Source organism: Oncorhynchus tshawytscha, linkage group LG28, assembly GCF_018296145.1.
Source record: "Oncorhynchus tshawytscha isolate Ot180627B linkage group LG28, Otsh_v2.0, whole genome shotgun sequence".
In the NCBI taxonomy this organism is placed as follows: domain Eukaryota; kingdom Metazoa; phylum Chordata; class Actinopteri; order Salmoniformes; family Salmonidae; genus Oncorhynchus; species Oncorhynchus tshawytscha.
The window spans coordinates 21,289,476-21,312,595 of record NC_056456.1 but is presented as its reverse complement, the minus strand read 5'-3'; the positions used below and the strand labels follow the sequence as shown (position 1 = coordinate 21,312,595).

Here is a 23,120-nt window from a genome sequence, read left to right as displayed (position 1 = left end):
AAAAGAGACCCTTAAGTCCAGACTTGGGACCACACACCCACTCCACTGAATATCAGGTTAGTGAATGCTTTGCGATGCTTGCAGTTAGCCACTGATTCCTTCCAAACCACTCATTGCTGAATTTGTGATTTACAACTTGTTACGTAATGTTTATGTCCAATGGCCAATGAGCACTGATACATTTTATCAATGATTTATCTTCATTATTTCTCTTCATATGACAAGGATTTAAAAGGATTTGCCAGTAGATTGTCAACTTCATTCATGATTATGACTGCTAACTAAGATTTTGAAAGTAGGATTTTGAAGATTTTGAAAGTCCAATCAAAGCTACTGCAGATATAACGTGATTTGACGTAATTTTATCTGTGGCCAATGACCTTGAGCCTTCTTGGATGGGCACTTCTAATGTAACTCTTTGGCAGCAACCAAGGGGCTTGAATTTTCAAGCTCTACCCTTAGATTTGGCGGTGGTGTAGTGTCCCCATGAGTGACAGAACACTGAGCCAATTACAGCACAACTAGAGAACACTACCTAACCCCTACACTCTGGATTTTCCACTGGCTGCCCCTCTGCCACAGAAAGCACTGAGCTAGGCTGAAACACCTGCCCTGAATGACGGCACTGGTAATAACCACAATAGTTCAAATGGCATTTGTAATGCAGTACCCCAGTAATTAATATTATTAGTACTTTGGGGTAATCAGGTCAGCAAAGCTGTTGTTTTTTAATCACCCAACCAAGGCAGCGTTGGGCACTCAGGCAATTATTCAACATGCTGTTGCCATAATGTAGACTCCATATAATCTGCAAGCAGCATACACATAGCATGCGTATTGAATTTTGTTTCACAAACAAAGACAACATTCTAAGAAATGTAAAGTTATATTATAATATTTTTCATTTATTGCTAAAGGATTTAATCAGAATCAAGCGTCATCTTGCTTTCAGCCCACAAAATCTGGAACGTCCAAAATATCACCTCACATTGCTGTAGCTTCTAAAATAGAATAGATAGTAAAAGTTATAGCTCACATGGGGGAAGCCAAGGCCTGATGAAATCACTAAATACCCTGGCCACAAAATAGATTAATCCTGGCAGAACATGACGCAATCATTCAGAGGCAGCCAGAGCCCACAGCAGGCGACTTGTTAAGGGGACAGACAGAGTCAGCAAATTAACCCCATGGGATCACAACATGGTCCACACACAGAGAGAGCCAGATTGGACAGGAAAAAAATCTAAACAAAACTCTTATAGGCCAACCCACCCAGGACAGCCAACAACAATAACATCACGCAGAGGAAACTTGAATATTTGGAACAAATGGCGTCCCGTACTGAAATAATACGAACTGCGACGCCTACATATGCAAATAAATAAAGTAATTAATTACTCAGAGGTTTAGCACCATCTGACACTTTGAGGTTTAATCAGACATATGGTTTGTTTGTGGGAGCAGAGAGGTGTTGTAATACAAAAGGTTTTAAACCGATTTTAGGGGCCAGAACACTAATTGTATATTATTCAGATTGCAGATATTTTACTTCCATAATATTATCATCTGTTCCCACCAACATCATCTCTGATCTCTTATGTGATGACATCACACGCATAGAAATAGCATCTCTAATGGTCACAAGCCTTTTGAGGAGAGGAGCCTCAGCCATATTATATCCCGTCCTAGTCGAGACCATTACAATGTGCTTCAATAACAGTAAAAACTAGAATGGCTCCTTTATGATTATGACACACAACCACTTTATGCCCAGTCTGTGGAGATAATGCCTGTCATATTTCATGCCAACCGTGTGTGAATTGGCAACACTTTTATATCAGGGCCTAATGGAGAGGAAACACTTGAAGGCCTACAATGATATTTTAGTCCTTTTCCTCCATGTTCTCTGTCATTTCTCTGTGATAGTAAACTCTCCATCAGTTTCTGTGGCCAAGAGTGGCAATAAAATCAATAAACCATAAGTCACTTGACAAACCTCTCTTATTCACCTCTCATTGGATGTTCTATATCAGTTCAGTCACACTGCCAAAGGACACAAGATTGTCCTTTCACGTGCCTCTTCTGCTGCTTTCAGGGAAGCACAACTAAATGAACATGACAAAATCACATTTCCTGATAACTCACTCAGAGAAGCAGGAATAAAGGGCCCTCTCTGAGCCCTGCTGAAATGAGCTGCAAGATTTGTTTCATTCAGAAACATGAAGCAAACATTGCTTGTTTTTTAATGTTGAATGTCATGTGATGTTCTGGTCCTTAAAATGTTATGTTACATTGACTGATGAAGCATAGTATATGACTTACTCTACAGTAAAAAAATTGTTTAAAGTTTAACGAATCAGTGTCTGAAAATGTTCCCAAATATGATATCCATGTATGGCCACACGAGGGCGTCAGAGAGAGCTCTGAGGAGACACTTGTTCCTTCACCTTGTTCCAAACATTTAAATAAGTCATCATTCAGTATCAATAACAGCACCAAAGTACAGCTACAATTATCTGGTTATACACAATACATTTGGGATATTAAAGAAGAATACAGTATTGACATTCAATTACATCAAAAAAGTCACCCTATAGCCTGTGCTGTGAAAAGCACAGAAAAGCACCTGTCATTGGCTATTAGCTACATAAAGGTGATGTTCAACCCTATCAGTTATGTCTACCTCATCGCTGTACCCCACACATACAATTATCTGTAAGGTTCCTCAGTCGAGGAGTACATTTCAAACACAGATTCAAAAACAAAAACCAGGAAGGTATTCCAATGCCTCGCAAAGAAGGGCACGTATTGGTAGATGGGTAAAAATACAAAAAAGCAGACATTGAAGATCCCTTTAAGCATGGTGCAGTTATTAATTACACTTTAGATGGTGTATCAATACAGCCAGCCAATGGTGACTTTAAAACAGTTACAGAGTTTAATGACTGTGATAGGAGAAAACTGAGGATGGATCAACAACATTCTAGTTACTCCACAACAATAACCTAAATGACAGAGTGAAAAGAAGGATGCCTGTACAGAATACTAACATTCTAAAACATGCATCCTGTTTGCAATGAAGCACTAAAGTAAAACTGCAAAAGAAATGATGAAGAAATGTACTTCCTATCTTGAATAAACATCGTTATGTTTGGTGCAAATCCACATCACAGAGAACCACCCTTCATGTTCCAAGCATTGTGGTGGCTGTATCATTTTATGAGTATGCTTGTCATTGGCAAGGACTAGGGATTGTAAATAAAAATAAATGGAATATGGCTAAGCACAGGCAAAATCCTAGAGGAAAACCTGGTTCAGCCTGCTTTCCAACAGACACGGGGAGACCAATTCACCTTTCAGCAGGACAATAACCTAAAACACAAGGACAAAAATCTACACTAGAGTTGCTTACCAAGACGACATTGGATATTCCTGAGTGGCCTAGTTACAGTTTTGACTTAAATTTTCTTGAAAATGTATGGCGAGACTTGAAAATGGCTGTCTAGCAATGATCAACAATCAACTTGACAGAGCTTGAAGAATTTTAAAAATAATATAAAAAAATATTATACAATCCAGGTGTGCTAGGCTTTTACACCCACCCAGCTGCAATCTCTGCCAAATGTGATTCTAACATGTATGGACTCTACTTATGTAATCAAGATATATAAGTGTTTTCTTTTTTGGATTTGTTTACAAATGTTAGAATTTTTCTTCCACTTTGACAATACAGGGTATTTTGTGTAAATCGCTGACAAAAAAATGACAATACATTTTGATCCCACCTTGTAACACGACATAATGTGGAATAAGTCTAGGTGTGTGAATACTTTCTGAAAGCACTGTATATTTCGCCTCACAATGAAGTGTTTGACAATTTTCTTTTCAGGACAACCAGGGATACAAGTAGAACACAAAACAATTTGACATAAACAGTTGCATTCATGAGTTTTATTGACAATCAAAAAAATAAGGTCCACCAAAGAAAAACCTGATAAAAAATGAATTTATAAGAATGATGTAAGTACAGGAATTGTTTGCTCACTGGGAAATGAATATCCAACTAGTCAGTGACAACTGTGTGGAGTTTGGAGTTTGTCACAGAAACTATGTGAGCTTATTATAGTATTATAGACACTACTGTATGTCCTAGGATTTCCAATGATCTTCTATGTTGAGGAACCCATTACCTTCTAACGACTCTTTGTAGCTTGTGAGAGTCGTAGAGGAAAACAATCTTTTAGCTCAAACAATTCGGAATCGACAGACGTTTTTGTAGAAAAGACCCGGCACCGAACCCCTTTGGGATCCGCCCTTGTCTCACAAACATCTCTCTAGCTCAGTCCCCGTTAATCAGTGGTGTATATCTTCAAGCATTTCCTCTAAGTTACTGGTGTTTCTCTGCAAGGCTTTAATCTGGAATTGATCAATTTACCCCACTGTAAAACAGTGCCCTCTCAAGTGCCCACTAAATACTGGTTATACTGCTTGTGCCAGGTCATATTCCCATAACCCTAAAGCATAGCTAGGGACCTCTGTGTGCTTCCTTGCCTGTGTCTGTGTGCTATTTCTCAGGGCTAGGGAAACCCCCTTGGCCAGGCCCTTTCTCAGGACATGAAGGTACAGAGCAGAGCAGAGCTTCTTAAAATAAACCCCTATTAAAGCCATTTTTTTATGCTTCAGAGAATCATGACAGCAGAAACTGTCTCCCCCTGGAACATGTGGTGGGGAGATATTTTTATACATTAGCCTGCAAATAGACCACACTCCCATATATGATACAGAGAGCCAGGACAGTGATCTTAATCATTATGATGACCAGGGCCGGGTTACCAAATGGACACGCAGGGCATGTGCCACAGGCCCCCAATCTTCAGGGGGCCCCCAACGCAAAAAATAATATATACTGTATATTTTGGGAGGGTTGGGGCCCCCAGATAGCATATGATAGCACAATGTGAATGATATGAACAAAAACATGAGATGAGCTATAAAACAGAAGAAAATCCCTGCCTCATGGCAAAACGTGTAGAATTCCAGGAAATTAGCTTTGTAACTGCAAAACACGAATCTTAGCCATATCTTAGTCTGGAATGCAGTAAATTAGCTGATTTCCCCCAAAATACAAAATAAATCCGCCAAAATGGTTGCGGTTCTCCGGCCATGAGGATGATGACAGTTAATGATGCATCTAATCTACACACTCCTATGCCTCTGTCTGCATATACTGTCTGTACAGTTTAGAACATAGTGTTTTAGCACATAGTGGCCTATAATGTCATGTATACCGACGCTTTTTAGCAGACGCTTTTATACAAAGCGACTTACAGTCATGCGTGCATTCATGTTTCATGTATAGGCCGCCATGGGGAATCGAATCCACTAAGAGCCATGCTCTACTGACTGAGCTACATTTAAATTGGTCTCTGGAAATTTGCATGATGGCTCTTTTTGGGGGCATTGATTTGAACAATAAACATGTTCTACATTTGAAATGTTCTGTAAGTAAATAATATACTTAGCTGTCTTATTAGATTGTGATTGTCCTTTTGTAAATAAACATCTTATTTATTTATTTGGATGTGTTTTAGATGGTTTGGGGTTCTACTCTATTGAAGACAAGAACAGTCTCCAAGGCATTGTTAAGCCTACAACTTCAAGGTAAGAATTTCAGCAAGCCAAAGTTTCACCCTACAGAAATGGTTATGACAGGACTTCTTCTCAATGTTTCAGTGCCATACAAATGTTGTCACCAATATTCAGGGACTTCTGTGATCAGTGCAAAAACTCCTCATTAACAAATACCATGGAACCCTCAGGGCTGTTCCCATGATGATGAAGTTTTACCATCCTGTGTCAGTATCATGGTGAGGGAACAGTCCAGTGGATGATGGAGTCTTCGTCCTCCATCACTACAGAGAGAATCGGTCCCTTATACTATAGGATTGAACTGGGTCATTTAACTGTGAGGTGGCCAGGACTTAATAGAGGATTGTAATACAGATAATTTAGTTTAACTCCTGGAGGTCTAGTAGGATAGGGAGAGTGGAGATCAGTGGTTTAGTGAGAAGCTGAACCACATTCCATTACCCCACATTTAACTGTTGGAGAACCTGTACTGTGGGTTTCTATGGCTATAAGAATGAGGTTAGTTCCAACCAGCAACACAGACAGATGAATTTCACCACAATACCCTATGTGTACTCTTTTAATAGAAGGGATCATATACAAACTTAATCTATTATTATGTAAAAAACCAACCCCAGCCAGCCTTTAAGGAGAAATCATTACATATGTAAGATTCTAAATGTGCCCACAAAGAAAGGCTTAGGGAAAGGGTGTTTAGTTGACATGATGGCTTTCATTTGTGATTTCCTGGCTCTGTGTATCTGACTGACACATCTCACATCCTAATCCTCTTGAGGCAATGGAGGCTATGAGCGTTGGCGTCTGAGAGCATCGGATACTGGGAGGATCACTGGGTCAGTAATACTTCCTGAATTCTCCCGACTCTTCAAAATGAGGCAGGAGAAAGGAAAGGGAAAGGGGGATACCTACTCAGTTGTACAACTGAATGCATTCAACTGAAATGCGTCTTCCACATTTAACCCAACCCCTCTGAATCAGGAGAGTGTCTGGCACGTTTCAGTGTCTGGGTAAGTGTGTTCTGCTGGGTGTGACTCTCTGTAGAAGCTTTCATGTCATGTTATTCAGATGGATTTTGACATGCACATGCTACGCTACAGTATGGTGTTTTATTTTATCCATACCCAGCTATTTTCTTTACCCTGTTTCTGTCATTGTAATATATTATATTTATTTGTATCCACCTATATTTTAGTTGTTACTGTTTTCTGCCATGGCATTTTCTAACACATCCAATCTCTCCTGTCATCTAAACACACATCAACTGTTTGGATTTTGTCCAAAGAATCCATGAATTATTCAGAGATATTCTAACAATTAACCAAATCCCTGTTGCATCTAGGTAGCCTACCATTATCTTAAATTACAACTAAGCTTATCTGTTAGTTTGTCTGTCAGTACACCTGTATATCTGTAATATCTGATGATGTGAACATGGATGTGTCATAAAGGTTTTGTATCATTTCGGCCAGTCGTTTTGAAAGTAGAGCTCACGAGCCAAAACAGCTCCCCAAACATTGTGCACGTCTCAAAATCCATCTGAATATCATGACATGAAAGCTTCTATAGAGAGTCACACTCAGCAGAACAAACATTTTCGACTCAATCTCTTTAATACACCGCTTCACTAACCAGCAGCTGGGGAGGGCATGCAGATTTCCAAGAGGCAGCCTATCAGAGAGCAGAGCTCACTACTCTACAGAATATATCTGCCTCTCTGTTAGTGAGGCTGTAGCTGCCTGCCTGCGCTGGAATCCATGCCTTCCCAGCAGAAGCATTACAACTGTCAACTGTAATCATCTGTGCTGTTTGCAGCCTTATGAATTGATATGGTGTAGGCTAAACATTCTGCTCTGAGATTACCTTCATATTAATGATGGGTTTAACTTTTACCCCTGGCAGCCGTTTGACTAGATTAGGGGTCATTTGTCAACAGTGTGGGATCATTTAAGGATCGTTTACTATAAGCATGTGAAGAGATTAACAGAGAGAGAGAGAGAGGGAGAGAGAGAGAGAGAGAGAGAGAGGGCTTGTGACTCTCCCAATGCAGACCGTACTGCAAGGCACAGCACAGCGCGGCAGAGTGCACACGTGGAATCGACTCTCAGCTGATGAACTACAGTCTATCTAACTAAGGAGCTGGGCTTTGTCTTAAAATACATTTTTCTTGTAGGCGACAGACTGCTCAGCTTTCGTGTCCAGTCAATACTTGACACTCACCCGGAGAGTTTGATTACCAACTGGATTGACTGACTGACAGAAGTGTGTGAGAGAGAGAGGAGCAAGCCAGAGGGATATACAAGACGCCCTGGAGTATCTGACCGGTGGAAAGATGACATCCAAGTCATCCAGGCAGGGCAGACCCTCCTCGGCAGGGTCCAAGCAGCCCTCTCAGAGGAAGGAGTGCCCGGCAGGTAATCGCTCCTGTATGCTGCGGGTCGGGGAGAGGCTTATGAGGGCTGGGAGTGAGGGGAACCTACATGCTGTGAGACCCAAACCCGCCCAGCAGACACCACTGGAGGGGGGACACCAAAAGTCCGGCTCCATCACAGCCAAAGGTAGGAAGTCTTAAAGGTCCAATGCAACTGATTTTATTTCAAGAACAAAACATTTTTGGCTAACAATTAAATTGTGATTATTTTCAATTAAAATTTCAATTAAAACAAAAATATCTTCTTAGTAAAAAAGCATCTTCTCAAGCAAGAATTTTGTTCAACTGTCTGGGAGTGGTCTGTGTGGGGAGGGGAAAACTTACTGCAGAAAAGGGTTGGAACTCTCTTACTTATTGTTCTATTAACCCATTTACCACCTGGTGATGTCACCGTGGAGGTTAAAACTCCATCCCACCAAAAATGGAGGAAAAAAAGGATTACACATACACTACCGTTCACAAGTTTGGAGTCACTTAGAAATGTCCTTGTTTTTCAAAGAAAAGCAAACATTTTGTCCATTAAAATTACATCAACTTGATCAAAAATACAATGTAGACATTGTTAATGTTGTAAATGACTATTGTAGCTGGAAATGGCTGATTGTTTATGGAATATCTACATCGGCCCATTATCAACAACCATCACTCCTGTGTTCCAATGGCACGTTGTTTTAGCTAATACAAGTTTCTAATTTTAAAAGGCTAGTTGATCATTTGAAAACCCTTTTCTAATTATGTTAGCACAGCTGAAAACTGTTGTGTTGATTAAAGAAACAATAAAACTGTCCTTCTTTAGACTAGTTGAGTATCTGTAGCATCAGCATTTGTTGGTTTGCAAACTGGCCCTAACCAGAATAGAAGGAGGAGTGGGATGCCCCGGTGCACAACTGAGCAAGAGGACAAATACATTAGAGTGTCTAGTTTGAGAAATAGACGCCTCACAAGTCCTCAACTGGCAGCTTCATTAAATAGTACCCGCAAAACACCAGTCTCAACGTCAACAGTGAAGAGATTGCTGGCCTTCAAGGCAGAGTTCCTCTGTCCAGTGTCTGTGTTCTTTTGTCAATCTTAATATTTTATTTTTATTGGCCAGTCTGAGATATGGCTTTTTCTTTGCAACTCTGCCTAGGAGGCCAGCATCCCGGAGTCGCCTCTTCACTGTTGACGTTGAGACTGGTGTTTTGCGGGTACTATTTAATGAAGTTGAGGACTTGTAAGGCGTCTGTTTCTCAATATAGACACTCTAATGTACTTGTCCTCTTGCTCAGTTGTGCACCGGGGCCTCCCACTTGTCTTTCTATTCTGGTTAGGGCCAATTTGCGCTGTTCTGTGAAAGGAGTAGTACACAGCATTGTACAAGATCAGTTTTTCAGTTTCTTGGCAATTTCTCGCATGGAATAGCCTTAATTTCTCAGAACAAGAATAGACTGATGAGTTTCAGAAGAAAATTCTTGTTTCTGGCCATTTTGAGCCTGTAATCAAACCCACAAATGCTGATGCTCCAGATACTAAACCAGTCTAAAGAAGGCCAGTTTTGTTGCTTCTGTCACAGTCGTCTGAATAATTATCAGACCAAGCTGCAGCGCGATATAGTTCCACATATTATTTATTAGAAACGCAGAAAACAACAAAGAAAGAACGAAACAAACAACAAACCGTAACAAAGAGGTGTAACATACACTAACTCAAAACAATATCCCATAAAACACAGGTGGAAAAAATGCTGCTTAAATATGATTCCCAATTAGAGACAACGATAGCCAGCTGCCTCTATTTGGGAATTATACCAAACACCAACATAGAAAAACTAAACTAGAACCCCACATAGAAAATAATAACTAGAAAACCCCCCAGTCACGCCCTGACCTATTCTACCATAGAAAATAAGGGCTCTCTATGGTCAGGACGTGACAGCTTCTTTAATCAGCTCCAGAGTTTTCAGCTGTGCTAACATCATTGCATAAGGGTTTTCTAGTGATCAGTTAGCCTTTTAAAATTATAAACTTGGATTAGCTAACACAACAGGAGTGATGGTTGCGGATAATGGGCCTCTGTACGCCTATGTAGATATTCCATTAAAGATCTGACGTTTCCAGCTATAATAGTCATTAACAACATTAACAATGTCTACACTGTATTTCTGAACAATTTGATGTTATTTTAATGGACAAAAATGTGCTTTTCTTTCAAAAACAAGTACATTTCTAAGTGATCCCAAACCTTTGAATGGTATTGTATATATATAAAACTGCACTGGTCCTTTAATGTCTATAGACTTAAACTGAGTATACCAAACATATACCGGACAAACACACCTTTTTGCCCTCAGCCTCAATTCGTCAGGGTAAGGACTCTACATGGTGTCGAAAGCGTTCCACAGGAATGCTGACCCATGTTGACTCCAATACTTCCCACAGTTGTGTCAGGTTGGCTGAATGTCTTTGGGTGGTGGACCATTCTTGATAAACACAGGAAACTGTTGAGTGTGAAAAACCCAACAGCGTTCTGGTTCTTGACACAAATTAGAGCACCTGGCACCTACTGCCATACTCTGTTCAAAGGCACTTACATTTTTTGTCTTGTCCGTTTACCCTCTGATTGGCACACATACACAATCCATGTCTCCATTGTCTCAAGGCTTAAAAAAACATATTTAACCTGTCTCCTCCCCTTCATCTACATTTATTGTAGTGGATTTAACAAGTGACATCAATGAGGGATCATAACTTTCCCTTGGATTCACCTGGTCAGTCCATGTCATGGAAAAAGCAGGTGTTCTTAATGTTTTGTAATACTCAGCATGTCGTCTAAGGCGGTCACTGCTGTACTGCAAGCCTTTAGTGGCAATTTACTAACTCTTTGTTTTCTGTTGATGTACTGAATCAATCATAGGATGCTGTATCGGAGTTCTGTAGAACTTTCTCTGCACCACAAATGAATAATAGATCTGATGATGTACAGCCAGTGTTACAGTGCTACGGTAGCCGACAGTACAGTCGTGGCCAAAAGTTTTGAGAATGACACAAATATGAATTTTCACAAAGACTGCTGACTCAGTTTGTATGATGGCAATTTGCATATACTCCAGAATTTTATGAAGAGTGATCAGATGAATTGCAAAGTCCCTCTTTGCCATGCAAATGAACTGAATCCCCAAAAAACATTTCCACTGCATTTCAGCCCTGCCACAGAAGGACCAGCTGACAGCATGTCAGTGATTCTCTCGTTAATACAGGTGTGAGTGTTGATGGGGACAAGGCTGGAGATCACACTGTCATGCTGATCGAGTTCGAAAAACATACTGGAAGATTCAAAAGGAGAGTGGTGCTTGGAATCATTGTTCTTCCTCTGTCAACGATGGTTGCCTGCAAGGAAACACATGCCGTCATCATTTCTTTGCACAAAAGGGCTTCACAGCAGGGATATTGCTGCCAGTAAGATTGCACCTAAATCAACCATTTATTGGATCATCAAGAACTACAAGGAGAGTAGTTCAATTGTTGTGATGAAGGCTTCAGGGTGCCCAAGAAAGTCCAGAAAGCGCCAAGACCGTCTCCTAAAGTTGATTCAGCTGCGGGATCTGGGCACCACCAGTACAGAGCTTGCTCAGCAATGGCAGCAGGCAGGTGTGAGTGCATCTGCATGCACAGTGAGGCAAATACTGAGGATGGCCTGGTGTCAAGAAGGGCAGAAAAGAAGCCACTTCTCTCCAGGAAAAGCATCAGGGACAGACTGATATTCTGCAAAAGGTACAGGGATTGGACTGCTGAGGACTGGGGTAAAGTCATTTTCTCTGATGAATCCCCTTTCCGATTGTTTGGGGCATCCGGAAAAAAGCTTGTCCGGAGAAGACAAGGTGAGCGCTACCATCAGTCATGTGTCATGCCAACAGTAAAGCATCCTGAGAACATTCATGTGTGAGGGTTGCTTCTCAGCCAAAGGAGTGGGCTCACTCACAATGAATAAAGCATGGTACCAACACATCCTCCGGGAACAACTTCTCCCAATCATCCAGGAACAGTTTGGTGATGCACAATGCCTTTTCCAGCATGATGGAGCACCTTGCCATAAGGCAAAAGTGATAACTAAGTGGCTCGGGGAACAAAACATCGATATTTTGGGTCCATGGCCAGGAAACTCCCCAGACCTTAATCCCATTGAGAACTTGTGGTCAATCCTCAAGAGGTGGGTGGACAAACAAAAACCCACATATTCTGACAAACTCCCAGCATTGATTATGCAAGAATGGGCTGCCATCAGTCAGGATGTGGCCCAGAAGTTAATTGACAGCATGCCAGGGTGGATTGCAGAGGTCTTGAAAAGGAAGGGTCAACACTGCAAATATTGACTCTTTAAATCAACTTAATGTAATTGTCAATTAAAGCCTTTGACTCTAATGAAATTCTTCGTAGTTATACTTCTGTATTCCATAATAACATCTGACAAAAATATCTAAAGACACTGAAGCAGTAGACTTTGTGAAAATTAATATTTGTGTCATTCTCAAAACTGTACATGACTCTGTGCCGTAGCAGTCATACACCCCCCTCCCCCATTTCATTCACACACACACCCACACACACACACACACACACACACACACACACACACACACACACACACACACACACACACACACACACACACACACACACAAACACACACAATTACTGTACTGTATGCAGGGAGCTTAGATCACCCTGTCAGAGGGTCATTTTGTATTGTCATGCATTCCTGGGTGAAGCACATGAGTCTGACCACATTGTTCTGCCTGGGCCCCCTCAGCGGCCAGTGGATTAAGCCCTCGGGTCAATCCTTGTAGCTCTCATTGTGCTGATTAGTTACATTTGCCCTCTTATCATCACATTCCCTTTCGGTAGAGTTGAGCTAATCTCCTGCCCCTGTTCAAAAGCAACTGCTGCAGCAGACCGTCTGGTTGCAAATTGAATTTGACTTTGCCAACTCTGCAGCTGGAATCAGTCACAAAGAGAAAAAACATTTATCACACTATCCAGGGTACAAATGAGGGAGTGAGAGAATCCAACTCACAGGTATAAAGTAACGTATAAAAGTATAAAAGTATTTTTGCTTTCCACTTTCATTTTTATTTTCCTTTTCTTTGCAGCTTTTTATTGGTATGTTTTTAGTCAAGTGGGATGTTCCAGAAACATCCTAACAAAGTCATAGGAAAACTCGCTCAATGTCATAATTCAGCATTTAAGGAACTTCCTCTTGGAGTTCTGAAAATATTGCTAGACTTCCAAGCCCAGTTCTCAGTGTATTTTACAAGTAAATTTAATTCTGGCTTCATGCATGCACGGAGAGGCTGGTTCCCTAGGTTCCCCAGGTCGTTTGAGCTGACGAATAATGGCTGCAATACATGTCCTTTAACTAACAGATTACATTTGTTGTGGCTGTCTATCTATCGTCAGCTGCTGCCAGTGACAGACTTAACACCAGCGGCTCCATGAATTCGGAGAAAGATCTGAACACTAATCCTCTGTTCTCCTCTCGGGACATTATACAAGACTGTTGCGCTAAACCACCCTTAAACCATTGCTATTCAAACTTTTTCAATGGGGACTCAATTTTTTCTGCCAGAATTTCTGGGGACACAATTTTTCCCCCAATAATTTCACCCCGCTGCAAATCTAATGACACAACCTTAAAATCTGTAATTTTTCATTTTTACATAAATCATTTTTACTGAGTGAAATTGTATCTTTCCAATTATATTTCTCAAAACGTTTGTATATTGACTCATATGTACTTCTATATTGTATTTTTTAAAACATTTTGGCAACCCCAATGCAGTTCCACCGCTATGGGTAGAGACCACTGCCTTAAACCATCCTATTTTTGAAATGTCTTCCCTTTCTCCTTACTTTGTGTTGAATTATCTTTCTCACACTGAGCCCTCGGCTTAAATATTCTCACACATCTTCTCGCACTTGCTGTGAAATGCAAATGACATGCAGTAGAGTTAAAATAGGATACAATAGAATAGTACTGGTCTTCTATTGTGAGTGATAAGGTATTTTGCTATTTAGTTTGGAGTAAATAACCTGTTGTGTTTCTTGTGTGTATGATTAATTGTCACAGATTTTTGATGTTTCACGGTTATTAGAGTTAGCATAGAGTGTAATTGTATCTCTAAACGGTGGCTTGTGGCTCGTACCTGCCCATTTCTAATTGTTTGTCCGGCCTCAACACTCCCAGTAATCTGTGAATGGTGTATATAATCATAGCTGTCGTTTTCACTTTTAATGTACTTTTTTTTGCGCCTCACAAAGACTTGCAGTGGACACTGTCTGGTGGAAATCATTCCTGCAGTTTAAGCGTCTGTTTCTGATGTCAGAAAGGGGGGTTTAAGTGAATCTCTAAACCACAAGATCACCCAAAACTGTAGTATTAAAGCAAAAACAGATCTCAAAACTCTTTCACAGGTTTCAGCTACAAAGTGATGCCTATTTTTTTCGATAAAGTTGATGTTGTCCTTATCAACACCTTGTTTCCAAAGATAGAGATCTGTTTTTAAGTATTGACGTGTGTTGAAAGTTAATGCTTTTAAACAGCAACATTCAGTAGGCTAGATTAAATTGATGGCCACATCTGATGGTATCACTATCAGATTAATGATCCACATAATGAGCAAATTGTACCCAAATGCTCTCTGTCAATGGAAACATGAAGAACGTTTTTTATGAAGTGGGGTAGAAATGGATTCAGGATGTGAATAATATTTTCTGCAAGTCATTACATTGTATACCTTATTGCTCCCAAAAATACTTATCTGTGCCTAATTAGACATAACAGACTTTTTTTCATTTGGACTAAGTCACTTCATTTTCAGTTATGTAACCCTTGTGAATGTGCTTCCAAAATTGTTAAAAATGTTCATTGCAGGCAGCAGCCTAGCTAGCAGTCCCTGATTTGCTCTGACAGCTGCGTGATTTCAGATCAGACGGAATTCCGCCCCATCCTATCCCGTCAGTCCCAACCCCCACCTCCCACTGCTACAGCCTCTACACTACAGGTCCAATGACATTTGTCTTTTTATATAGTCACAAACTGTGACGCGTGCTTCGATGAACACAACACAAAATCTGAAACAGCTGCTCAGTCCATTTAGACTTCATGTTGATCCCTTGTTGAGAATGATTTAGGTGATACTGGCATGACATGGCTATTTCTGTGGCTTTGGTGTAGGCTTGGGATGAGATGCATACAATTGGCATCATGGACGCCAGTGTCCCCGTAAACAATATAAATCATTCCTGCTCTCCCATTTCCTGCTCTCCCACATCCCCATCCTCAATTCTCCAAACGAAGCACTTATAACTGGAACTATGTCTCCTCTCTTCCAAGTTGATGGTTGACTCAGATTGATTTGAGGTAGCTACCCATCTAACCTGCAGATATGTACCTATTCAACTTGAAAATTACCCTTTTGAATGAAAGTTTTCTTTGGCGTTTGTTTATCTTTCCTCTGGTAGATTGACAGGCCAATAGAGGAGCATAGACACAGCCTTTCATTATCTGTAGCTATATGTTATGGCTAATCGTTCCATACAGGCAAAGAAAATACAAAATCCTCCCCCCGCCCCGCCTCTCTTGGTGTCCATAACCTCCTACAGTATATAAGGGAATTATTGTTCTGTGCTTTCATTGTTGTTGTAAAGTTCTGCTGCACGCCACATGCTTGACAGCTCCCACCAAGCCAGTTATTGAAAACACTCCCCCACACATTAGTACTGGTAGCATAATATGAGATGTAAATCATGCAACAAGGGTGTCTAAGCTAGGGGGAGAAGACGTAAGCGCATTCTGTATGAGCTGATGCTAATAACCCATTAGATTAGTGTACCCTAAAGCCATGTTGGGGCAAGTTCACACAAGGTTACTGAAACTATTGTAATTAACCTAATCCTTCTTGATAGCATGCCAAATGACCTTATATGCAACAAAAGCACAGCAAAAGAAGAGCAGTCATTTGGAAACGGTTGTTGGCGAAGTTAATAAAAGCAGATATTGAGCATAATAGGGCATGTCTTATTATTAAACAGTACATAACCAGTTTAGACTTTCATTCTATTTATAGTACCCTGAACCAAGCAACAGGTTGCTGTCATGTGAGGCAGCTATTATTGTGAAAGTCTGTCTGTGATATTAGGTGTTTTATTGCTACAGGATGCCATCAGTGTTATATATAGGCCTAGTAGGCTATACCAGGCAGCACATTAACACCAGCCTCTCAACATCTTTCAAAAGTGACTGAAGGGTCAAGTTAATGACTTTGAACACAGGTTTTGATTTCAAGTGGGTGAGGCGTACCTCCCCACATCTTTACATGTTTTTTGATTAAGTTGCTGGGCAATCTAGATAATTAAAAGATAAGTGGATTTTCAGTGTCAGCTCTTAACAGACACGCCACCGTCCTTCAGGAGTTTCAAAAGGTGGGGGGGGAGCGACATAACTTCTGTTATTGAGTCAGTGATCAGGAGGGCTGTATTCTTGACAGAGCGAGGCAGTGTCCCAAATGGCACCCTATTCCCTACATAGTGCACTACTTTGACTAGTAAATGAGGGGTCTGAATAGGATGGCATTGTAGCCTTGGGAGCAGATAGAAATGGAGAGTAAAACATTATTACAGTATGGCTTTGCTCTCCCAGGACTCCTTCACAATCGTCTCATACGTTTTTTTTTTCTAGCTCATGAGGTCTTATGAACCTTGTCACATACCATATCATAGCATACTTCCGACTCCGTGAAGTGCATCATATAAAAAAAACATCAACAATATGTGGTCTTCCTCCTCTAGAACGGACACTTTTATCACCACCTCCAACTCTGATTGTCGTTATACCCTCTAATGTTTAGAGTGCTTTTTCATTTTTACCTTGGATTTATTTAGTTTGGAAGTCCACATTTGTGAGTGAAGTGTCCATGTGTTATTGTCTTGGAATATGACATGCTACCCAATGATAAACACATTGAGAGTTACTTTTATGAAAATCTGTGTACTTCTGGCCCACCAATAGGGTTTTTTTGCCAGAGCAAACCATCTCATATTGTGCAGGGACGGCCACGGGCTCTGGGGGCCCCCACCCAATGGTTTGCCAGTGCTGTGATAAAATATTGCGTTAAAATAATGAATTTGAATAATTTATCTGTACTGTATGTTTGTTAGCTAGCTAGCCAGGCAGTTTTAGAGGAAAAATTCCATACCTTTTTCTAATTAACTGCCAAAGTGCCAACATTCTATTCAAACAATGCTGTCCATCCACAGTCATACACTGGCTGAAATCAGGACTTAGACAAGTTGTAAAAGCAACTAATACAGATATTGTATCATATAATAGCATTCTCAGCCTTCCAAGAAAACAAAAATGTTGACATTATGGTCTGTTTGCATATATTTTAGAGGCTATAGAGAAAATGTGTATAAAACCCGCATAAACTGTATTTATGATTATATGACAATATTTTAGGTTACAATAAATGTATTTCATCAGTTCTGATATATCACATGCCTTTGTTGTATTTTCCTGCGTAAGTAGAATCAGGGTTATGCCTCTACTACCATTCATTCCAATTAGACTGATTTGGATTTCTCCCTGACCAATATGGCTCCCATTTTCACCCCATTCTGGAACTTCGAGGCAAAAATCTGAGGGGGCACAAACTACATGAGGATGGTCTGCAGGGGGACTAGACTTCTAACCCCTGAAACAGCCTTTTAAATTCAATATATAGCCATAATCATTATGTTTAATCAATTATACGTTAAAAAAATGTACAGTATCTTTTTCTGCGTATCTAAGCATACATCTTGAGCTGTCTGTATCCTCTTGACTGGTGGTTCTTTTTTTAAAGAAACTAAATATGCTTCTCTGCATCTCTGCTAAAATCTGGGTAAAAGATTGAAAGGACTGTGAGTCTTATTCAGTATATCTAGTTATTGCTTGCTTTTCTATGGTCTATTAACCTTGCCAGCAGGCATGCCAGCTAGCTGCTCTAACTTGATGGATAGCCTGAAATGACTTATTTTATTTATGTGTAACATTTTTTATTTTACCCTTATTTAACCAGCTAAGTTAACTGAGAAAATTCTCATTTACAGCAACAACCTGGGGAAGTTACAAGGGGGAGGAGAGATGATAAATGAGCCAATTGGAAACTTAGGATGATTAGGTGGCCATAATGGTATGAGGGCCAGATTGGGAATTTAGCCAGGACAGTGGAGTAAACACCTCTACTTGTACGGTAAGTACCATCTTTAGTGACCACAGAGAGTCAGGACACCCATTTAACATCCCATTCAAAATACATATTACAGGCTTCTTGGTAGCTTGTTATGAGATTTGGAGATTCAGAACCTATCTGGGCTAGCTAAAGATAATTTCCTAACATTGCTAGGTGGCTAGTAGTATTACAGAGAAACAACAAAAACTGAAATTAAATTAAAACAAATAAAATAAAATAAATACAAATATTTGTTAAGCATGAACTGCCTCTGTGCCCCCTATGGGCATGACGCCTCTGCTTCAAGGGTTTATGACATAGCCCCTCTAGTATGTTCAAGCCTAATAGGGGCCCCACAAAAAAAACTGCAGTACGCCACTGGCATTGAGATGCAAATCTCAGAATGTTCATGGTTGTGCCACACGACCCTAAGATAAGGATACAAAAACCCGTCCAGAAAAAAATCCTGCTTATAACCATAGTGGCATTTTCCAGCATTGTACAAAGCGATATGTAGTTGAAGCTGAAGCATTCGCTTGCTGGCAGTGTAGAGTGTAGTCAGTGAACCAATGCAGCATGGCAGACCAGAGATCCACCTTCGGGGCTGAAGTGAACTAGATCAATCAGCTCAGCTTTGTCAAAAGGAGAGCGAAAGACTAGGCTTCCTCTCTTCTTCGCAGCTCTATCTGCTGCTTCCCTTACATCTCTCTCTCTCTCTCTCTCCCTCCCTCCCTCTCTGTCTCTGCCTATCTCCACTTGTGCGGACTGTCACACAGTGGACCTTAAGTGACACATTCACTTGGCAGGCTTTTCATGTTGAATCAATTCAACTGCTGAACAAAATGTGTCAGTTTTTTTTATATATATATATTTTTTTGGGGGGGGGGATTGACTGAAAAACTAAACCGTATAGTTACCATATACAGAATGTGTTAGCTGAAATGTCAGATGTTCTGCTAAAGGAGAATTTTATTTTATTTATGAACATATAGGCTACATTTCCAATCATCATGATGATGTGATTATATTAATTTGAGCTTTTTAAATAACCTAATACAGTACACATGTATATACGCTAGTGCACCATGCAAAAGCATTACTATATGAAATTATAATTTTATCATGTCAAATTTAGTTCTGTTCTTATGAACAGTCAAATATTAAATGTGACACATCAAATATCATAGCCTGATGCTCAGTGGTGGAAAAAGTACCCAATTGTCATACTTGAGTAAAAGCAAAGATACCTTACTAGAAAATGACTCAAGTAAAAGTGAAAGTCACCCAGTAAAATACTATTTGAGTAAAAGTCGAAAAGTGTTTGGTTTTAAATATACTTAAGTATCAAACGTAAATGTAATTGCTAAAATACAGTGTATTCGGGAAGTATTCAGATCCCTTGACTTTTTACACATTTTGTTACATTACAGCCTTACTGTAAAAAATGTTTTTTTTAATGCATCAATCTACACACAATAACCCATAATGACAAAGCGAAAACAGGTTTTTAGACATTTTTGCAAATGTATTAAAATAAAAAAAACAGAAATAACTTATTTACATAAGTATACAGACCCTTTGCTATGTGACACGTAATTGAGCTCAGGTGCATTCTGTTTCCATTGATCATCCTTGAAATGTTTCTACAACTTGATTGGAGTCCACCTGTGGTAAATTCAATTGATTGGACATGATTTGGAAAGGCACACACAGTTGATAGTGCATGTCAGAGCAAAAAGCAAGCCATGAGGTTGAAGGAATTGTACGTAGAGTTCCGAGACAGGATTGTGTCAAGGCAAAGATCTGGGGAAGGGTACCAAAACATTTCTGCAGCATTAAAGGTCCCCAAGAACACAGTGGCCTCCATCATTCTTAAATGGAAGAGGTTTACAACCACCAAGACTCTTCCTAGAGCTGGCCACACAGCCAAACTGAGCAATCGGGGGAGAAGGTCCTTGGTCAGAGAGGTGACCAAGAACCGTATGATCACTCTGACAGAGCTCCAGAACTCATCTGTAGAGATGGAATTACCTTCCAGAAGGACAACCATCACTGCAGCACTCCACCAATCAGGCCTTTATGGTGGCCAGATGGAAGCCACTCCTCAGTAAAGGCACAGTCCGCATGGAGTTAGCTAAAAGGCACCTAAAGGGCTCTTAGACAATGAGAAGCAAGATTCTCTGGTCTGATGAAACCAAGATTGAACTCTTTGGCCTGAATGCCAAGTGTCAATTCTGGAGGAAACCTGGCACCATCCCTATGGTGAAGCATGGTGGTGGCAGCATCATGCTGTGGTGATGTTTTTCAGCGGCAGGGACTGGGAGACTAGTTAGGATTGAGGGAAAGATGAGCGGAGCAAAGTACAGAGAGATCCTTGATGAAAACCTGCTCCAGAGCACTCAGACTAGGGCGAAGGTTCACCTTCCAACAGGACAACGACCCTAAGCACACAGACAAGACAATGCAGGAGTGGCTTCGGGACAAGTCTCTGAATGTCCTTGTGTGGCCCAGCCAGAGCCCAGACTTGAACCCGATTAAACATCTCTGGAGAGATCTGAAAATAGCTGTGCAGCGACAGTCCACATCCAACCTGACAGAGCTTGAGAGGATCCGCAGAGAAGAATGGGAGAAACTCCCCAAATACAGGTGTGCCAAGCTTGTAGCGTCATACCCAAGAAGAGTCGAGGCTGTAATCACTGACAAAGGTGCTTCAACAAAGTACTGAGTTAAGTGTCTGAGGACTTGTGTAAATGTGATATTTTATATGTTTTAGATATTAGCAACATTTTCTGATAACCTGTTTTTGCTTTGTCATGAAAAAGTAAAAGTCAAGAGGTCTGAATAATTTCTGAATGCACTGTATACTTAAGAATCCAAAGTAAAAGTACAAATAATTTCAAATTCCTTCTATATTAAGCAAATCAGATGGCAAGATATTCTTGTTTTTTGAATTTACGAATAGCCAGGGACAAACTCCAACACTCAGATATAGTTTACAATCAAAGCATTTGTGTTTACTGAGTCCGCCAGATCAGAGGAAGTAAGGATGACTAGGGATGTTCTCTTGATACGTGTGTGAATGAGACCATTTTCTTGTCTTGCTAAGCATTCAAAATGTAACGAATACTTTGGATGTCATGGAAAATGTATGGTGTAAAAAGTCATTATTTATTATTTTCTTTAGGAATGTAGTGAAGTAAAAATAAAGTTGTCAAAAATGTAAATAGTAAAGTCAAGTACAGAACAATTATGTGAAAACATATATATACATGACAAAGAGAAATAGACGGTAAATTAATATTATAAGATATATTTGTTAAATCTTTGACCATCTGGAACATGTTATGTTGTAAAGATATGTACAGTTGTAGTTGGAAGTTTACATACACCTTAGCAAAATACATTTAAACTCAGTTTTTCACAATTCCTGACATTTAATCCAAGTAAAAATGCCCTGTCTTAGGTCAGTTAGGGTCACCACTTTATTTAAAGAATGTGAAATGTCAGAATAATAGTAGAGAGAATGATTTATTTCAGCTTTTATTTCTTCCATCACATTCCCAGAGGGTTAGGAGTTTACATACACTCAATTAGTATTTGTTAGCATTGCCTCCAAATTGTTTAACTTGGGTCAACTATTTCGGGTAGCTTTCCACAAGCTTCCCACAATAAGTTGGGTGAATTTTGGCCCATTCCTCCTGACAGAGCTGGTGTAACTGAGTCAGGTTTGTAGGCCTCCTTGCTCGCACACACTTTTTCAGTTCTGCCCACAAATTTTCTATGGGATTGAGGTCAGGGCCTTGTGATGGCCACTCCAATACATTGAATTTGTTGTCCTTAAGCCATTTTGCCACAACTTTGGAAGTATGCTTTTGGGGTCATTGTCCATTTGGAAGAGCCATTTGCGACCAAGCTTTAACTTCCTGACTGATGTCTTGAGATGTTGCTTCAATATATCTGCATAATTTTAAATTCCTCGTTTTGTGAAGGGCACCAGTCTCTCCTGCAGCAATGCACCCCCACAACATGATGCTACCACCCCAGTGCTTCACGGTTGGGATGGTGTTCTTCGGCTTGCAAGCCTTGCCCTTTTTCCTCCAAACATAACAATGGTCATTATGGCCAGACATTTCTATTTTTGTTTCATCAGACCAGAGGACATTTCTCCCAAAAGTGCGATCTTTGTCCTCATGTACAGATGCAAACCGTAGTCTGGGTTTTTTTATGGTGGTTTTGGAGCAGTGGCTTCTTCCTTGCTGAGCGACCATTTTGGTTATGTCGATGTAGGACTCATTTTACTGTGGATATAGCTACTTTTGTACCTGTTTCCTCCAGCATCTTCACATGGTCCTTTGCTATTGTTCTGGGATTGATTTGCACTTTTCGCACCAAAGTACATTCATCTCTAGGAGACAGAACACATCTCCTTCCTGGGCGGTATGACGGCTGCATGGTCCCATGGTGTTTATGCTTGTGTACGATTGTTTGTACATATGAATGTGGTACCTTCAGGCGTTTGGAAATTGGTCCCAAGGATGAACCAGACTTGTGGAGGTCTACAATGTCTTGGCTTTTGATTTTTCCATGATGTCAAGCAAAGAGGCACTGATTTTGAAGGTAGGCCTTGAAATACATCCACAGGTACACCTCCAATTGACTCAAATTATGTCAATTAGCCTATCAGAAGCTTCTAAAGCCATGACATCATTTTCTGGAAGGCACAGTCAACTTAGTGTATGTAAACTTCTGACCCACTGGAATTGTGATACAGTGAATTATAAGTGAAATCTGTCTGTA

General features: G+C 40.3%; 1 protein-coding gene across 3 annotated transcripts in view; it reads left to right on the top strand.

The window, feature by feature from the left end:
* Positions 1-7,387: 7,387 nt before the first annotated feature.
* LOC112226913 (sickle tail protein homolog) overlaps positions 7,388-23,120 on the top strand; it is a 51,841-nt gene continuing 36,108 nt past the window's right edge. For 2 of the 3 annotated variants that reach the window (XM_042307645.1, XM_024391579.2), the window contains exon 1: positions 7,389-8,204. In XM_042307645.1, the coding sequence (XP_042163579.1) occupies positions 7,979-8,204 (226 nt within the window). In that variant the 5' untranslated portion in view covers positions 7,389-7,978. Of the gene's footprint in view, positions 8,205-23,120 lie in introns of all 3 variants that reach the window. The other variant, XM_042307650.1, reaches the window with a different exon arrangement.